This window comes from Martes martes (assembly GCF_963455335.1).
Source record: "Martes martes genome assembly, chromosome: 12".
Taxonomy (NCBI): domain Eukaryota; kingdom Metazoa; phylum Chordata; class Mammalia; order Carnivora; family Mustelidae; genus Martes; species Martes martes.
In genome coordinates, this window is record NC_137900.1 from 59,798,840 (window position 1) to 59,813,080 (window position 14,241).

General features: G+C 46.5%; 1 protein-coding gene across 1 annotated transcript; it reads left to right on the forward strand.

Moving 5' to 3' along the window:
• Window positions 1–8,607: 8,607 nt before the first annotated feature.
• On the forward strand, window positions 8,608–12,660 carry SPATA31G1 (SPATA31 subfamily G member 1; the record flags this gene model as incomplete). The annotated part of the gene is made up of 3 exons (XM_080820216.1): window positions 8,608–8,908; window positions 9,375–12,360; window positions 12,545–12,660. The coding sequence occupies exons 1-3, from the start codon at window positions 8,783–8,785 to the stop codon at window positions 12,658–12,660; spliced, it is 3,228 nt and encodes a 1,075-aa protein (XP_080676342.1). The 5' UTR covers window positions 8,608–8,782.
• Between the last annotated feature and the right edge of the window lie 1,581 nt (window positions 12,661–14,241).

The following is a 14,241-nucleotide window of genomic DNA, read 5'->3' on the forward strand; positions in this document are numbered from 1 at the left end:
CTCCTGTTTCTTTTCTTTTCTTATAAGATTTTATTTATTTGATAGAGAGAGACACGGCAAGAGAGAGAACACAAGCAGGGGGAATGGGAGAGGGAGAAGCAGGCTTCCTGGCAAGCAGGGAGCCCAGTGTGGGGCTTGATCCCAGGACTCTGGGATCGTGACCCGAGCTGAAGGCAGACGCTCAATGATTGAGCCACCCAGGTGCCCCTGGCTCCTGCTTCTTGCCTGGGTGATTAGGTGATACTAACTGCTTTGGGGAACACAGCAGGAAGAGAGCAGACTGGGACAGAAGGAGAAAATGGTTTAAGTTATGAAGATGATAGAGACCTGGGGTACCTGTGGGAAACTGAGCTTGGGGATGTTTAGCAAGCAACTGGGATTTACTAGACTGAAGGCCACAGAAGTCAGTGCAGATATAACTAACCAGGGGCACCTGGGTGGCTCAGTGGGCTAAAGCCTCTGCCTTCGGCTCAGGTCATGGTCCCAAGGTCCTGGGATCGAGTCCCACATCGGGCTCTCTGCTCGACGGGGAGCCTGCTTCCTCCTCTCTCTCTGCCTATCTCCTCTGCCTACATGTGATCTCTGTCAAATAAATAAATAAATAAAATCTTAAAATAAAAAAAAAAAGAAAGAACTAACCACACGAGGGGCTACTGACTACCTAAGATAACCTACTTTAGAGAATAACATAATTATTAAAATTGATGGTTAGGAAGAGTTTACAGTGAGTAGAAAGGCTTACACTAAAATATTAACTGCCTTCCTACCTTATAAAAACCTACATTTATTTAATCAACATAAAAATATGAATAGCAAAGTCTGAAAAGAAATATGTCAAAGTGCTAGGGAAATTATTTTGAGATTGTAAGTTTATGTATGGGATTCTTCCTTCTATTTTTTCATATCTTCTAAATATAGTATATAATACTATCTTAACTGTTTAAAAAAAAAGGCAATATTTCTTCCTGCCTCTAGTGGGACATAGCTAAACTTCCAAACCCAAAACCTTACACACAGTAGCCCCCCAATAAATGCAGTAAAGTACCGATACCTGGGATCTGAAGGCAGATGCCTCAGATTTTCCTATCTTCTTTTTTAAATTTTATTGATTTAAGTAACCTCTGCACCCAACGTGGGGCTCCAACTCCCATGACCAAGATCAAGAGTCGCAGGCTCTAACGACGAGCAAGCCAGGCGCCCCAGATCTAGCTATGTTCTAAAAGCCTTGGCTTGGCCCGTCTGCTAGAGGCGTCTCCACGGTGGGCCTCGGCTCCTCGGGAGCCCGCCTCACCTCAGCCGCTTGACACTTTGCCCAACCTAGTGGGCCTGTGCTGGGCTGCCTCCCACCACTCCCACTGGCGCCCCCCGCGGCCTTCATCCTCCTCTGAAACTTCCCCGGGGCCAGGTCCGGCATCCTGCCTCCTGTGGATGTGTGTGAAGGAAGGAGAGTTTGAGAAACTGACCTCTCCTGGAGGAGTGGCTCCGTGAGGTCTCACTGTCCTCTGACCAGTCCAGACATGTTCAGGACACCGGGCCTATCCGGGACACTGGACAAGACCGTGTCCGTGGGGCCAGGCTAGTGGGGCTAGGCTGCTGGCGGAGCCCTTTCCCGCGACATCGCCATGGAGGAGGCGGGGAGAAGGGGAGGAAAGAAAAAGGGCGGGGACGGGAGGAAAAAGGGGAGAGGGAGGGGGAAAGGAAAGGGAGAAAGAGGGAGAGGAAGAACGACTAGCCGGTTACGCAGCGAAGAAGCCGCTGCAGCGGCGACGCGTCAACGCTCGGACCCACGGCGGGTCCTCGGTGCAGCGCCCCCTACCCAGAAGCCTCATCGCGGGAGGTAGGGTAGTCCCGCGGCGGGAAAGGGCCCTGGGGCGTCGTTAAAGTCCCGCCTGAACCTCGGCTGTGAGCTTAACTGCCCAGCTCACGTCTCACAGAAGCCAATGAGGATCACCAGACTGGAGGCCTCCAACCTGAAGGTGAGGCCTCAAGAAGTGGCCAAGGCCTCAAGGAAGCGGCCAAGGCCTCAAGGAAGCCTGAGGAAAGAGTTCGGAAGCCCGGGAAGAGGACCTAGGCGGGGCCTCTCCAAGAAATCCCGCCCATCGCTCATTCTAGATACTGAACTCTAGCCAAATACTACCAGGCAGATGCTGGAGTTAAAGCAGTGGACTGGGTAGACAAGGTCTCTGCCCTCAGATTATTAAGGCACAAGTTACAGTCTGGTGTGGAAAGTGCCAGTGGCGGGGGGCGGTGTGGTAGGATAAGGGCACCCATCCTAGCCTGGGAAGGTGAAGAAGGGCCTCCCGTAGAGACACATTTCACTGCAGCAAGAAGGAAGGAGACTGAACGCGAGAGTTTTTAATGATGAAAAATTCCCATATTATGGCTTCCAGTTCCTTTGAAAAGTGGAGATCTGGCCCATCTGCTAGGAGCAGGGGCAAGAGAAGTTGAAGAAAGTAAAGAAGGTTTGAATTGATTTTAAGTAAAATGGGAAACTTTGTTTTTTTAAAGATTTTTTTTTTTAAGATTTTATTTATTCGAGAGAGAGCACAAGCAGGGGGAGAGACAAAGGGAGGGGAGAAGCAGACTCCCCCTTGAGCTAGGAGCTGGACCTAGGGCTTGATTCAAGGACCTGGAGATTGTGACCTGAGCCAAAGGCAGATGCTTAGCCATCTGGACCACCCATGTGCCCCTAAGATTTTTTTAAAAAATATTTTATTTATTTATTTGTCAGAAGGGGAAAGAGCAAAACCAGGGGGAGCAGCAGGCAGAGGCAGAAGCAGGCTCCCTGCTGAGCAGGGAGCCCAATGTGGAACTCAGTTCCATGACCCTGGGATCATGACCTGAGCCGAAGGCAGATGCTTAACAAACTGAGCCACCCAGGTGTCCCTAGGATGGGAAAGCATTTAAGGAATAAATGAAATAAGCTCCACGAGCAGGGAGTTTTGCCTGTTTCAAATGCTTAAGTATCCCAAGTACTTAGTGCCTAGCCCATAGTAGGCACTTAATGGAATGCATGAATAAATGCTTTTCAAGTGATAGTGGAGCTGACCACTAGTTACAGACCATGAATGTACAGTGATACCAACATGTACAATTTTATCCAACAGGGCCGAGCTACTTTCTAAAGGGCAGGTTTGGCAGAGGCAGAATTGGGATTTTTGCCAGGTAAAAGTGATCAAAGGAAGAACTGAGAAGTGTTTGGGATGTGATTAAGTGATAGACCTTGAAGTCTATCATAAAAAGGGAGGAAATGAAGGCAAGAGGTTGTTGATGGGCAAGGAGAAAGTGGAATGGATGTTCTGACAAGGCTGAAGAATTGGCATATTTAGGACAAATCTAGAGGTTGAAGTCAGAGGATGGGATGCCAAACTATTTTAGAGAGCAAAACAGTCCATGATGAGGCTTCAAATATGGTATAGCTGGACTGCAGCCGAGGTAAAGGACTCTAAGATGAAAAAGTCAAGGAATTGAGAGTGATTAAATGGGCTATCCATACAGATGTTTATGTTTCCCGTAGATTCCCTCCTCTTAAAGATGCTGCCCTGGGCTCCATCCAGCCCCTTCCCCAGTCTTCAGAGGATCTGCCTTCATACTTCAACTTTAGCCTTAGATCCTAAAAGGATAATGGCATGGCTGAGCCAGAAAACAGAATAGAAAAGTTAGAGAGGGCTGTAGTGGACATCTATTTTGTTTTATTTTGTTTTGATACCAACATGCATACACTTTTCCAAAAACAGTCTGCTTCCTTTGGAGGAACTATGACATCCCGGCTTCTTTAGTCTCAGTCCATGTGCAGGTAGAGTGTAAGTAACTCTGACCTGTTAGAAGCAGCATTCTGTTTCCCTGTGAGCAGTTCAGTGAGTAGTTCAGGGATGGATACATGACCAACTGGAACCCATAAGCACAATGTTGTCAGCACAACACCACATTTTCAGCTTCACTTGAACCTGCTATGACACAAAACCTGAGAATATAGTTAGCACAGAAGAGAGCCAAGAAATAGAAAATAAGGGCATCTGGGTGGCTCCATTGGTTAGGCACCTCCCTTCGGCTCAGGTCATGATCCCAGGACCCTGGGATCAAACCCTGCGGGGAGGCGGGGGGAGTCCCTACTCAGCCGGAGGGGTCTGTTCCCTCTCCCCTGCTCCTCCTCCTGCTTGTGTGCTCTCTCTTTTAAATAAATAAATAAATAAAAAATTTTTTAAGATTTTATTTATTTATTTGACAGAGAAAGACATAGCAAAAGAGGGAACACAAGGGGGAGTGGAAGAGGGAGAAGCAGATGGGAGCCCGAGGCGGGGCTTGAGCCCAGAACCCTGGGATCATGACCTGAGCTGAAGGCAGACACTCAACAATTGAGCCAGCCAGATGCCCCAGGAAATAAAATCTTAAAAAAAAAAGAAAGAAAGAAACAGAAACTGAATCCTGATGACATTGAAATGCGTTCCTGAATCAACCCTACTACCTGAAGCCAGCCAGCCCTAACTCTTCAGTTAGAGTTAATATAATCCCATTTGCTTACACCTGTTGGGTTTTATTTACTCTCTCTTATATCCAAATGATTCCTCACAATGCAAGGGGGTCCTCAAACTCTGGCTCTGCTTTCTGAGATAGCCATATATATATATATATACACACACACACATATATATATATATATTATATATAACATATAATAATATATAATACTCTATAGTAATAAATTATATAATTAATATATATTAACTTCTCTGTGCCTCAGTTTCCATTTATGTGGGAAAAAATAACAATACCTACTTCAAAGGGTTGTAAAGATTAAACAAAAGAGTTGTAGGGGCGCCTGGGTGGCTCAGATGGTTAAGCATCTGCCTTCCACTCAGGTCATGATCTCTAGGTCCTGAGATCTAGCTGCATGTGAGGAGCCTGCTTCTCCCTCTCTCTCTGCCTCTCCCCCTGCTTGTACTCTCTCTATCTCTCTCTCAAATGAATAAAATCCTTTAAAAAAAAAAAAAAGAGTTGTAAAGATTAATAGAGTATTATTAAAGAGTAAAAATTTAGGATTTTAAATTTGTTCCACAACACTGAGAAACAAGAAACATTATATTACTTAATTTTTCTAAGTTATATTAAATCTGGTTCAAATCTCATTTACTAGTGTTAGAAGACATCCATTATTAAATCACGATGTGGCAGGGGCTTTTTTCCTCTTTAGCATGATACACATTCACCAACAAAACAACCCTTCCCCCACCCCCCCCAAAAAAACGCTTAGAAAATAACCTCTGCTCTTGAACATATCACAGTTGCCACTGGGATGTGCATTGTATAAATGCATACAGTCCATTCAAAGGCAGGTGGCTCCACAGCATCTCTGTCAGGTATGCACACAGCATTTTTGCTGTAGTTCCCAAGACTATGTGCTGGATGTTTAGTGCCCTAACCATTAAATTGGCTCTCCCCATTAGAAGCCCTGTTGCCCCTCTCCCCCAAAATCCTGCTGCCTCCCAGTGGACTTCTGTACAGACCCTGTCACTCATGGAACCCATTATTATTATCTCTTTTCTCAAATTTCTGAACACACTTCTATCCTTGGGCAATTCTTCTTTCTATCATCCTCCATCTTCTCCTTCTCAAGAACACCTAGCTAAATTAAATTCCCCCTCCCACACAAGAGCCTGGATAAAGTTGTAGACTGGGTGTCTTGAAACTTGGGTTCGGGACTAGAAAACTAAAATCTATTACCAATTCCATGAGACAAGAAACATAGAATTCCTGGGAGAGAGGAATTCTATACATAACATAAAAAGTTACCTTTTTATCCTACTGGATGTTTCCTTTGGCAAGAAGTAGGAGAAAACAGTTAACAGCTTGGTAAATTGTCCTGCCATAAATATAAGTATGTCAGTATTCAACATTGTTTTTTCTGTTTCCCATAGGACTCAACTTACCTTCTTCATCCACAGGTAGCAACCTCAAATACAAGGCAGGCAATACAAGTAAAAATGGACACATATAAGCAAACAAAATCACAGGCACAATAGATAAACTGCAACTAGCCTCAGCTTTGGCATCAACGATGAGAACATGGAGAGAACCATGGTGAAGGGGAGCCACTGCTACTTAGCTCTAAATGGTCTTTACTTAGGGGCACCTGGGTGGCTCAGTGGGTTAAACCTCTGCCTTCGGCTCAGGTCATGATCTCAGGGTCCTGGGATTGAGCCCCGCATCCAGCATCCGGCATCCGGCTTCCGGCTCAGTGGGGAGCCTGCTTACCTCTCTCTCTGCCTGCCTCTGCCTACTTGTGATCGCTCTCTCTCTCTCTGTGTCAAATAAATAAACAAATAATCTTTTTAAAAAAATAAATAAATGGTCTTTACTTAGTGGAAATGAGTGTCTACTGCTGCCAGATTTTAAACTTGAAATACTGGTTATTATGTACAATCTGCTAGTTTTATAGTGTTGGCTACTCCAGTTTTTAATGCTGGCCACATTGAACCAAATGGTACAAAATTTTTAAGCCTTTTATGGTTTCAGCTGCTACATATATGCTGCTAGCTGTCGAATTTTACATATCCACCATAGACTGCTCTTCCAAGCTTCAGATCCATGTATTTAATTGCCTCCTGCCCAGTTTTTCCTTATCACAAAAACCTCACATTCGAATGTCTAAATGGAGCCCATTACCCTCCCCCCAACCCTAACTTGGTTCCCAGGTCTGTGTTCTCTATTTCAGAAAAATGGCACTAATAGGGACGCCTGAGTGGCTCAGTCAATTAAGCACCTGCCTTCAGCTCAGGTCATGATCCCAGGGTCCTGGGGGATAGAACCCCACATTGGGCTCCCTGCTCAGCAGGGAGCCTGCTTCTCCCTCTCCTGCTGCTGCTCCCCCTGCTTGTGCTCTCTCTCTCACTCTGACAAATAAATAAAATCTTAAAGAAAAATGGCACTAATATACACACCAAGCCTGAGTTAGGAACCCTAGAGTCATTCTCAACTCCCACTCTCCTCCACCCCATGCCATTGGTAATGAAGTCTAACCAATTATATCTTTGGAATTCTCCTTGAATTCATTATTGTCCATTCTTACTCACTGCCTTGGTTTAGGCCTCATCTAAACTAAACTAAAGCAAGAGTTCCCTAACTAATCTCTCCTCAATCTCTTTGCCCTCACTAGAGCCAGTGTTCTAAGACACAAAACTTGATCTTGTCACTTTCATGCTCAAAATTTTTCAATGACTTTCCATCCTCTTCGGGATAAATTTCAGTTTCTCAGACTGAAATTGAGGGGCCTTGGTGATCCTGTCTTTCCAGGTTCATCTTTTATTGCTTCTCCAACCCTCACACATTGAAATACCTGCAATTTCCCCAATGGTACATGCTTTCTCTGCCCTAGCACCTTTATACAGGCTGTTCCTCCTATGTGAATTGTCCTTCTCTGGCTCCCTATACTTTCATTTTCTTGGCTCCTCAAACCAAGCATTAATCAATCTCATCTGGGAAGCAGCCCCAGGCAAGAAAACCCAGGCTAGTTAGATACCCTCCTCTAACCCCATAGTACCCTGTGCATATTTCTATTTTAATTGTCTATTACTTGACTGTTTTCTGCCCCCTGAAATGGGACCTACTTTATTTAGTGCAGAGACTGTCTTATTTCTATCTCCTCAAGCCTGAGACAATACCTGATCCATAGTAGGCAATCAATAAATATGTTGAATGAGTGTATGAATAAATAAATCTAGTCCAACTCATGATACCTAGGGGAGAAATCTTTCTTGTCTGAAATCACAGAGCTTATTAGTGACAGAGTTAGGAAACCCAAGTCTTAATTTCAGCTCAGTGCTCTTTCTATCAGACTAAGAGGACCTTTGATGGGGGTGGGATGAGGAGAGAGGCATTAAATTGTACCTCGAAGGTGGAGATTGAAGTTTGGCCCTGAAAGGAAGAGTCCATTTGGAACAGAGTGGTGGTTTTAGGATAAAGAGGGGCAAATGAAGAAAAATGGTCAAGCATATTTGATTTGCATTCACATAAATGCTTGCCAAAAAGATCTTAACCAACTTAAAGTCAAATAAAACATTTCACAGCTGATACGAGATTTTAAAAGGGGGGAGGGTGGGAACAGAGTCCTTATATTAAAGATGGAACAAGGCTTATAATTAAAAACCTTAAAAGGAGTAATTTTTTAAAGACTTATTTTAGAAAGAGAGAGAGAGAGCACACACACACGTGTGCACAGGGGAAGGGGCAGAGGGAGAGGGAGAGAAGCAGACCCCCCAGTGAGTGCAGAGCTCCATGCGGGGCTTGATTCCAGGGCCCTGATATCATGACCTGAACTGAAACCAAGAGTCAGCCACTCAAATCAACTGAGCCACCCAGGTGGCCCAAAAGAGATATTTAGCATATACTATGTTCTATCCTAATCATATGAATTTGTTCATTTAATCCTCACAACAACTCTATGTGGTAATATCACCCCCATTTTACAGGTGAGAAAACTGAAGCACTAGAAGATTAAGCAGTTTGATTTCACAGACAGGAAGTAGCAGCACCAGGATTTGAATAGAGCAGTTTGATGCTATAATCCACATTCTTAATGACAATGTCTGAAGCATAAATCTGGCTCTGGCAAACAAGACAAAAGGGATCACTAAGGTTTCACTGTTATGAAATATTAGTTGCCTGACAGAGGCAATGTTTTGGCTCTAAATTCAGGGAAAAGGCTGTTAGGCATGTGGGGGATGGGAGTTCTTTGTTCTGTGATGCAGTGATGACCTCGGGGTAAACTGCCACTAGGCTGAGGAAAATGGAATGGCTGTTACAAGGCCTCCTTGGGGCTGAAGGGGACATGGAGCTTCTCTGGAACCAGTTGACCCATGCCCTAGCCTGCAGACACTGTGGCAGCAGCTGCCTCCAGAGTCCAGGGAATCTGGTGACACTATTCCTGTTCATGATTTGGCAGATCCGGAGGTGGTGGCAGCTTGGGAGGGGGCGACAGCTTCAACCCTGGTACTCTGGGGATGTGATGCAAGGCAAGGTGGGTGACATGGATGTGCAGCTGGGTGAATGACTCTTGTTACCACATGTTGAGTTCAGGCAAAAAAATCATTGACATGGAAGGACTTTAAGTCTTAAATGTGAGGCCAGATGAGTGACCGTGGATACCGGATTTAAAGACAGGTGAATGATCACTGACCCTAGATGTAGTTATGGTAGGGAATGCTGATCTCTAAATATGGTCTAGGTCATGGCCCAGGTGGGTAAGTGACTACTAACCACAGACGTGGGGGCCAGGTGAGTAACTTCCCTCTGGATGTGGAACAGAGATTAAGGGCTTTATGACACACCTTGTGTCTCTGAAAGGTTTCATGCCTGAAGTATCTTTCTCCACTCCCCAGGGCCTACCACTTCTGTACAATGTGGCTTTCTTTGATCACCTGTGGAAGCAGAAGTCAGAGGATGAAGAAGAGGAGGAGGAGGAAGAAGAGGAGACATCTCTGAATCCACTGAAGCCATGTTCTCTTCCCAAAGAAGCTTCCATTGGACAGCAAATCACCACAGCCCCATCTCAACCATCCTGTGGTTCTGAGGACCTCCACAAAGCCATAAGGACACCAAATCAAGTACAAACACAGAGCCCAAGCTCTTCCAGATCCTTCCCCACCTTTCAGATCCTGACCAACCTGCCTGTGAGGCACAAAACAGAATCAGGAAGCTATCTACGTCCGAGAAAAAGCCAGCTCTTCTGGGGTCTCCCCTCTCTGCACAGTGAGTCCTTGGAAACCACCTTCCTGAGCTCAAGTGGCCCCTCTCCCCTGAAGTTGTCTGTTGGTCCCTTTGTCTTCTTCAACAAGCTTGCCTTCCTGGCTAGGTCCAATCTGCTGCTTCCCCAGTATTGCTCCCCAACTCAGCCTCCTACCCATAAAATCCCTATTACAGAAGATCTAGAAGGGATAGTCCTTGATCCTCAGCAACTTCCTCCTCCTTCTTCCCCTTCTGTTCCATCGATACCCTTCCATCTTAAGTCCTTTCCCACGGACCACCAGGGAGTCCTATGTGGTGCTAAGGCATATACACAGTGGTGGCTTATGCAGCAGAAAGAGGTCCCTTGGATCTCTGAGGATCAACCCCTGTACCTACAGCCTGAACTCCAAAGAACCAGACCTTATAAGCTCTCCCCCTTATCTGAGGTCTGGTGGGATGTGCCACAGGATCCCAGCGTCCAACAACACATCCTAGATTCACTCTCTGCCTCTCTGCTGTATCCTCCTAGCCTTCTGGGAGTCCTGACAAGGCTTGAGGCCCCACGGAGGATTATGGGACAAAATGAGGACACCAAGGCCACTGAGCCTGTAATGCCAGCTCCCAGCACAAATCTGGCTTCCCTTTCAGAACTCCAAGAAGTCACCCCTATAGAAGGCTTGCCTGCAGCTAAGGCCCTCTGGGAAACCACAAGGCAAAGAAAGTATCCTCAAATCTCTGAGCCTTCAATCCTGGTCCGTTGCCAATCTGTAGACCCCATGACAGAGACACAAGAAACCAGCCCCCTGGGAGTTCCACCTGGATATAAAACTCAGTGGAGAACCGCAGGACATAAAGAGAGTTCTCAAGCCTTTGAGCCTTCAATGCCAGCTCCCTGCCAAGTCCAAGATGCTCTGTCAGAACTCCAGAAAGTCATCCCTGAAGGAGGACTTTCTGCACCCAAGGACTTCTGGGAAACCATGAGTCATAGAGAGAGCCCTCAGACCTCTAGGTCTCCAAAGCCATGCCCTTGCCCTCCCCTAGATCCCCTGCAAGAACTCCAGGGAGAAAGTTCTCTGGAAGATCCATCTAGGTATAAGCCCCAGTGGGGACACAGAGAAAATTCAGGAAACCCATGGGCCTTTAGGCCCCCAGCCCTGGACCTCAACACAGCACTCTATTCAACCAGCCCTGTATATGTTCCACCAAGATCTGAGACTTCATGGAATGGTAGGGAGAGTAGAGAAAATCTTTGGGTCTCTGCAGACTCCGTTTCTTCTCCCAGGCTTCCTCCATCTTCCCTGCTGGTATCCCTAGGAATGAGTTCCCAGGGAATCTTGTCTGAGTCCAAAGCTTTGGAAGGGCAGAGAGAGAAACTCTGGACCTCTGAGTCCCCAGCCCCTGACCACAGCCCATTTCTAGCTTCCATTCTGGAACTTCACAGACTCAATCCTATGGGAGGCCTCACTAGATCAGAAGCTGCATGGAGGGACATTGAGGATTCTAGGAATTCCTGGGCTTCTGAGCCTCCATCTCTGGCCCTCAGCCCATCCCCAGCTCTTAAATTCGAACCCCTCAGAGCTAGCCCCATGGGGGTCCTGTTTGATTCTGAGGATAGATGTGGGGATATAAAAAGGAGAAAGAACTTCTGGGCCTCTGAGCTCCCAGCTTGCAGCTTACCCCAAGACCCACATGGAGCCAGATCCTTGGGAGCCCTGTCTGACTCTGAGCCTATTGGGAAGAAAAAGCAGCAGAAAGAAACCTGTTGTGTTCCTGGGTCCCCACTATGGGGCCCCAGCCCACCTTCAAAATCTAAGTCAAAGTCTCACATAAGTGAGCCTCCTGGAGACCAACATACCTGTAAGCCAAAGGGGGAAGCAGTGGAGCAGAGAGACAACTGCTGGGCCACTGAGCTCCCAGCCCCAGCCCCCAGATCTCTCTCTGCCCTTCTACCAGATCCACATATTGACTCTGACTTTGTGAGGAATGTGCAACCAAGAGGGATCCCCCAGGGCTCCAGTCCTCCAGCAGTGGATCCCCTGCAGCCAAAACCCTGGCCTGCCACCTTAGCTAAAGCTCTGAAGATTGAGCCCAACCAGCCTGACCTACCCAAGAGAGAACTGTTTCCAGGGGCTAAGGCAGAGACTCCATCCTCCCAAGGAGAGGCTGTCCCAGAGGTGCCCCCTAACTCTGGGATCCAGGCCTGGCACTGGAGTAGAGAGCTGGAACTCAGGCTGAAAAAACTACAGCACAGCCCTGCTTCCAGATCCCCTGACCCAAGTCAATCGTTTGGCAGCAACCCTGCACTGAGCTCCACAACTCCACACTCCTGGAGAGTCTCTTCCTGCCCCCCACAGCAGAATCGTCCCTCTAATTTGTGCCCCCACTCTTCAAGCTGTCATCCCCCCAAAATTCACAGCCCAGGTCAGCCTGTCCAGATCTCCCACTGTTACCACTCCCACTCTTCTTCCCAGCCACAGCCACAAGGGTCTGGCAGGGCAGAACAAGGGTCTCAGACAGAGGAAAGAATGAAGATGAAGATAGTAGCTGAGGTCTCGTGCCAGGGGCCGTGTGCCTGCATGGAGATTGGTGAGAACTGCTCAGACCTAAGCAAGCCCTCAAACCCTGAGGTTCCTGCCTCAGGTAAGAGAAAGAACAAGGGTTCAGCCCCATCTTTAGCCAAAGAGAGAGAGAGCCCCAGGAAACCCAAAGCAGGAGACCACAGAAGAGGGGATGCAAGATTGGGGTCACCCACAGTTACAGGGAAAAGCCACCCAGCCCAAGCCAGAAGACTGGTGGAAGCTCCTGTAAGCAGACTTTCCCCAAGACCTCAGCACCAAGACCAGAGCTCTCGACACATTGCTCTTCCTCACCACCTTCACTCTAAGGCTGCAGGTCCCCAAATTCAGCGAGGAGCCAGGCTGGGAGCTGGTCACATCCTGACCCCTCAACACTCTAAGCACTGCCCTTGGGCCCACATGGAAAAGCATTTCTCCTCCCCCACACCTCAGGTTCCCCTAACCAAGGGTCTCCAAAGAATGTTAGCCAAGTTTCTGGGCACCCATGGCCCCTGCCAACCAAAACCGTTAAGAGGAAAGGCTGGTAGTACTGGCACCCAATACCCTAAGATTTGAAGCCAAACCAGTTGTGGGGTGGGGAGAAGAAATCCTAATAAACTAGGTGAACTAGACCAATCCCTTTCACGTCATCTTTGGAGTCTGTGGTACTGAGAATGTCAGTTCCCTATTAACTTCTGCTATAGCTGTACTACCTCAGGATCAGAAAAGTAGAGAGCTCAGGATTTTGCAGGCTTAATTAACTTTTCAAACCCTTCAGATCATCAGCCTGGAGTCCACACATCCCTACTCTACAGGGGGAGACTGTAATGCCAGAACAGAGTCCAATGCTACCCATGAGAAAAACTTCACAGCAAGTGAACAGAAGAAAAATATATCCATTCACATGAACACAATTGGTCTGAGTCTAGTCAGCTGTTCTTGATCCTCGGTACAGTCCCCTTCTTCACCCACTTGATCCACAAGTTCTCTACACTTCTGACCATTTCTTTGAATTCATCTATCCCCAAGAACATAAAAATAAGTGCCCTTTTGTATGTTCAGAGGCCATGGGGACTTTTTCTATAATTACCTGTTCATAACCTTTACCCATTTTTCTACAGCTGCCCTAACAAATTTACCACAAAACAACACAAATTTGTCAGAGGTCTGACATGTCCCATGGAGCTGAAATCAAAGTTGGCAGGGCTGCATTCATTTCTGTAGGCACTGAAAATTCATTCCTTGTCTTTCCCAGCTTCTAGAAGCTGCCCACATTCCTTGGCTAATGGCTGTCTTCCTCCATCTTCAAAGCTAGCAAATCCAAGTCAAGTTCTTACCACTCTGCTCTCTTCTGCCTCCCTCTTCAACTTTTTGTTTTGTTTTGTTTATTTGACAGAGAGAGATCACAAGTAGGCAGAGAAGCAGGCAGAAAGAGAGAGGAGGAAGCAGGCTCCCCGCTGAGCAGAAAGCCCGATGCGGGGCTACATCCCAGGACCCTGAGATCATGACCTGAGCTGAAGGCAGAGGCTTTTTAACCCACTGAGCCATCCAGGCGCCCCTCCCTCTTCAACTTTTAAGGACACCTGTAATTACACTGGCTCCATTTGGATAATCCAAGATACTCTTCCTATCTTGAAGTCTAACCATTTTAAACTCAGCAACCATTAATTTCAACTGCAATGTTTAATTCCTGTGCCAGATAAAATAATATATTCATAGGTTCCAGGAATTAAGGTGTGGACCTCCTGGAAGGGCCTACCTACCACAGATATTATCCTATTATGCAGGCTGCAAATATTTTCTCCCAATCTGTAGCTTAATTTCTAATTTTATTTAAGGTGACTTTCACCGTACCAAGCTTGAAAATTTTTATGTAATTAAATAGACCAATTATTAAGATGATTTTTAAAATGTGCTCATAAAAAAATAAAAATAAAAATGTGCTCATATGTATTTTTAAAGATTT